We start from the raw sequence: 5,089 nt of genomic DNA on the forward strand, positions 1-5,089 counted from the left end.
TCAAGGCCACATCAGTTTATTGTCCAATGTTGAATTTGACATAATAAAGCACTGATAATTCGTTGACCGCCTTTCATCATCAAGATGCAGATGTGCGGCTGGGGTCCTGAGCCAGGAGTAGTCAAGACCCCCAAAATGTGGAGGCGGGGTGGGGCTGGGGCTGGGGGAGGCTAAGATGCACCATAGAGTTGGACAGACCGTGACCTGCCAGCTACACAGCTGGGTACCCAAGCACTTACTGTCCTGCTCACTAGGCTGATTTTGGATGCCCTGAAACCTTGCTCAGGCCCTGGGGAGACGAAGTCAGAGAGATAGGTTCAATCCTTCTCAAGAAAAGAGGCTCCACCCCCAAGATATAATATCAGGCCAGTCCAGGACTCTCCTATCGGCTCCCGACAACGCCATGAAGTCTGAACGGATCCACTTTTCTCTGTGCCTCATCTTTTCCCTGCCCTTCCATACATTTTCAGGGATTCTCTTTCCCGAATATCTCAGAAAAGAACTGTGTAAAACCTCACACCTTGGATGTAAGGCAAAATCGGAGGGGTCCCCCGGGAGGGGACTGTGAAGGGGGAGGGGGTCTAGGCAGCCTGGGGACGTCGCTGCCCATCAGTGAGAATCAAGGCCTCCTCCGTCTCCCACCGTATGGTTCTAGAGCATCCGCTTGCAGGAGTTACGTTAAGTTCCGCCTACAGATGGGAGACGGAGGAGACGGAGGGAGACAGAGGGGAGAATCGACCCAAGTTTTTTCCAAGAGACTTCAGTGTAAGAGGAATGGAGCTTAGGATCATTGGGTCCATGTCAGGAGTGTCCAGGAAATTCCTTTATTGGTGCGTATATGTCTGGGCGAGAGCGAGTGTGAGTGTGTGTGTGCGTGTGTGTCACATGAGTGTCCATTCTATTTAACACACTTGTACAGGACCGCTGTGTTCCTTTCTGCAGATAGAGGGCAGCAGAGGCCAGCATTCACATGCTTAGGGCGCTGGCATTCTACTTATTTAAATTAATTTGCTCAATTCATATTCTAGTGGACATGTCTGAAGCACTCAGGGTAAAGAGACAAACTGCCCATTGTGGCTAAGGGCTGTAGTTGAACTTCAAGAATACTGACACTAACGCTTTCTTTGTCTCCAATATGGTCATCATGGCTCTCCCTCTAACCTCCTTGGTCTCAGTGAGAAATGGTGAGTCTGAATGGGGAAGCCCAAAGGGGGGCTGGACGGAAGAGGCCACAGAGTCTGGCGGAGGAAAGGAAGAGCTTCTGCCAGACTAGGCATTTCAAGCCTTTTCTTCAGGAGTAGGTGTGAAAGGTCAAAGGCGTTTTTTTGTTTGGTCTTTTTAGGGCATCACCTGTGGCACATGGAGGTTCCCTGGCGAGGGGTCGAATTGGAGCTGCACCTGCCAACCTATGCCACAGCCACAGCAATGCCAGATCCAAGCTGCACCTGCCACCTACGCCACAGCTTGCAGCAATGCCAGATCCTTAACCCACTGAGCGAGGCCAGGGGTCGAACCCGCGCCCTCATGAATACTAGTCAGGTTCTTAACCCGCTGAGCCACAACAGGAACTCCTCGAAGGCCTTTGTAGCTTGTGTATTTTCAGAGGCTCTGTGGAGGTGAAAATAAGAGCTCTGACCTGTGTCGCTGGGGGAACAGATGAGATGCTCACCTCTGTAACATGGGAAAGCGCAGGGAGGATCAGACAATGGGATAGATTTAATATCAAAACGGGAATACTGTGATAAGTGGAGGAAGCCTCAGGTCTTTCCTGCTCTCATCTCTAAGGTGGGCGAGCTACCTCACTGTCCTTCTCTAGCTGGGTGTCTGAGTCACAGACCCAGGCTATCGTCGGGAATCATTGCCCCAGACCATTGAAAGTTATGCTCAGAGAACTCCCGCAGTGGTTGAAGGATCGGGCAGCGCCACATGGGTTGATGAGCGTCAGTAGTCTGAGTCCATGAGGAGAAGATGCCCACTGGCTGTAGAAAAGGTCACCGTTGTGGCTCAGTGGTAACAAACCTGACTAGGATCCATGAGGATGAGGGTTTGATCCCTGACCTCTTCAGTGGGGCCGGGATCCAGTGTTGCCATGAGCTGTGGTGTAAGTCACAGACGAGGCTCAGATCCCACGTGGTTGTGGCTGTGCTGTAGGCTGGCAGCTGCAGCTCCGATTCCACCCCTGGCCTGGGAACCTCCATATGCTGCAGGTGCAGCCCTAAAAAGCAAAGGAAGGAGGGAGGGGGGAGGGAGGAGGGGGGAGGGAAGGGGAGGGAGGGAAGGTCAGCTGACTCTGGCATTCTCCCGCACAGAAATCTGCAACTACCCCCCATTGTTCGGCACCTGCAAATTAACTTTGACCCGATATTACTACAACACCTTGACATTTTTGTGTGAGCCCTTCATGTTCTCTGGCTGTGGAGGCAACAGAAACAACTTTAAACAAAAATACATCTGTGAAAAGATGTGTATTCTGAAAAGGTACATCTCTCTTGGCAACTCCCTCCTTCACCTCTGTTGACACCAAACACTGGGAACCATGGTTTTTCAAGAAAAGCCAAGTGTGAGAGTTCCCGTCGTGGCTCAGCGGTAACGAACCTGACTAGGATCCATGAGGATGCGGGTTCGATCCCTGATCTCACTCAGTGGGTCGGGGATCTGGTGTTGTTATGAGCTGTGGTGTAGGTCACAGACTTGGCTCAGATCTGGCGTGGCTGTGGCTGTGGTGTAGGCCGGCAGCTACAGCTCTGATTTGACCCCTAGCCTGGGAACTTCCATATGCCGAGGGTGCAGCCCTAAAAAGAAAAAAAAGGGGAGGGGAACAGCTATGAAGTTCTGCTAACATGTAGAGAACCCTTTGTTTCTTCCAACAACCATATGAATTACTAAATTTGTTTATTTGTTAGCAGGAAAAAGTAAGCTTAATACGACAGAAGGAAGAAATAAGGAAGAGGAAAACGTATGCCCAAATTATTCTGAGTAAATAAATTGGACTATTGCTAGAAGTTTTTTGAATTCAGAGTTCTTACTAATTTCCTTGCCCAGATTTGCCTTTCATGTTACTTAGATATATCATATTTTAACTGAAAAAGTCCTATAGGTCAGCCCGGGTCTAAATTCACTCATCTCTCCCATCCTAGACCCCTCCAACATAAACTACAAATGAGGAGTTCCCTTTGTGGCGCCGCAGTTAATGATCTCGACTAGGATCCATGAGGATGTAGGTTCGATCCTTGGCCTTGCTCAGTGGGTTAATGATCCGGCGTTGCCGTGAGCTGTGGTGTAGGTCGCAGACGTGGCTCAGATCTGGCGTTGCTATGGCTGTGGCATAGGCCGGAGGCTACAGCTCTGATTCAGCCCCTAGCCTGGGAACCTCCATATGCCTCGGGTGTTGCTCTAAAAGGACAAAAAAATAAAATAAACTGCAAACGACCTCCCAGAGGTACCAACCTATCCAGGTCCTAAGTCGGTTGGGGTAAAGGCAATCACTGCTGCTATTTCCTTGGCATGATCTTCCAAATCTGCTTGTTTCTGGATTTTGTCACTGACCCCAGTGGCACAAAAACAATCCTCATTCAATTATTTCGTCGGCCTCCCATCCATGAGCATCCAACCTCGAACATATGCTCCTATGCCAGTGCTCCGAGTGCCAGCAGTACAGAAATCACGACTTTTTTGTTGTTGTTTTGCTTTTTTTTTTACTTTTTAGGGCCACAGTGATCCCTGGCTCCGCTCGCAAGACTCGAGTTTCATTTCCTTGAAAGACTTTCAGAGCTACATTCTGGTATTCCCAAGAGTTACTTTTGTGAATTTTCAAAAATTAAATGGGTGGGGTTTTGAAAAGAGGAATATAACATAAGGACAATTAAAAAAACAAAAAACAAAAAAACCCAGCACTACTTGAGAGCTTGTTAAACATGCAGAATCTTGGGCTGCCTGAGAACAGTTAAGCTGGAATTTGCATTTTAACAAAACCCTTTGGTGATTTGTTTTCTCATTTCACAAGTACTAGCCTGTGAAAAATCAAGAAGCTGTCAGGCAAGGAGATCCACCTGACATACCTTCTTAGAATGAAAGTTTCCCCTGCATCAGTTACCCACAAAAAGTGAATGACTCTTGGCCGCAGGTGCATATGGAGGTTCCCAGGCTAGGGGTCAAATCGGAGCTGCTGCTGCTGCTGCTGCTGCTGCTGCTGCTGCTGCTGCTGCTGCTGCTGGCTTACACCACAGCCACCGCAACGCCAGATCCGAGCCACATCTTCGACCTACACCACAACTCGCAGCAACACTGGATCCTTAACTCTCTGAGCGAGGCCAGAGATCGAACCCTAATCCTCGGGGATACTAGTCAGATTCACGACCTGCTGAGCCACAACGGGAACCCCGTGAATGACTCTTAACAGGATCTCCATCGCCTAGAGGACTTAGAGAAGCTTCTTAGCTCCCTTTCTCTTTCCTAGTAGCAGCCTGTTTCCTTCCAGAGAATTCTCTTCCTCCATTCTACGATGTCTCCTGAGAGGTGGTTCCAGGTGTCTGCTAAGCACAACACAAGTCACAAGTCAGGAACCAGACCTTTTCTCTATATATCTCACCACGATCGGGCAGCACACGAGTTACCATCTAGATTCTCAACCTGGGGCCATTCCTCCCCCACCCACCCCCCCCACACACACACCCCCAGCCCAGGGGACATCTGTCAATATCTGAAGACACTTTGGTTGTCACCAATGAGGGTGGAGGTTTGGGGAGGGGGTGGCCAAGATGGTGGAGCAGGAAGACCCTGAGCTCAGCTCCTCCCACAACCACACCAAAATTACAACTATTTACAGAGCAACCCTCTCTGAGAATGACCTGAAAACCAGTAGAAAAGATTCCCCACAACTCAAGATACAAAGAAGGGGAGTATCCATTGCAGCTCAAGGGGTTAAGGACCTGATGTTGTCTTGGTGAGGATATGGCTTTGATCCCTGGCCTTGCCCAGTGGGTTAAGGATCCAACATCACCACAAGCTGTGGCACATGTCACAGATGTGGCTCAGATCTAGTGTTGCCGTGGCTGTGGTGTAGGCTGGCAGCTGTAGCTCCGATTCAACC

The 5,089-nt window shown here is 49.6% G+C and overlaps 1 protein-coding gene across 2 annotated transcripts; it reads left to right on the forward strand.

Annotated features, from left to right (window-relative positions):
* SPINT4 (serine peptidase inhibitor, Kunitz type 4) lies at positions 371 to 3,002 on the forward strand. Of its 2 annotated transcripts, none has more exons than XM_021078068.1 (4): positions 371 to 527; positions 1,176 to 1,184; positions 2,310 to 2,478; positions 2,904 to 3,002. In XM_021078068.1, the coding sequence occupies exons 1-4, from the start codon at positions 404 to 406 to the stop codon at positions 2,914 to 2,916; spliced, it is 315 nt and encodes a 104-aa protein (XP_020933727.1). In that variant the 5' UTR covers positions 371 to 403; the 3' UTR covers positions 2,917 to 3,002. The 2 variants fall into 2 exon arrangements, with proteins under 2 accessions (XP_020933727.1, XP_020933728.1); XM_021078069.1 differs by having other exon boundaries at positions 2,907 to 3,002.

This window comes from Sus scrofa, chromosome 17 (assembly GCF_000003025.6).
Source record: "Sus scrofa isolate TJ Tabasco breed Duroc chromosome 17, Sscrofa11.1, whole genome shotgun sequence".
Classification (NCBI taxonomy): Eukaryota; Metazoa; Chordata; class Mammalia; order Artiodactyla; family Suidae; genus Sus; species Sus scrofa.

What these genes read in the sequence shown, in the direction of transcription:
- SPINT4 (XM_021078068.1), top strand. Translation starts at nt 404, where the DNA reads ATGAAGTCTGAACGGATCCACTTTTCTCTGTGCCTCATCTTTTCCCTG.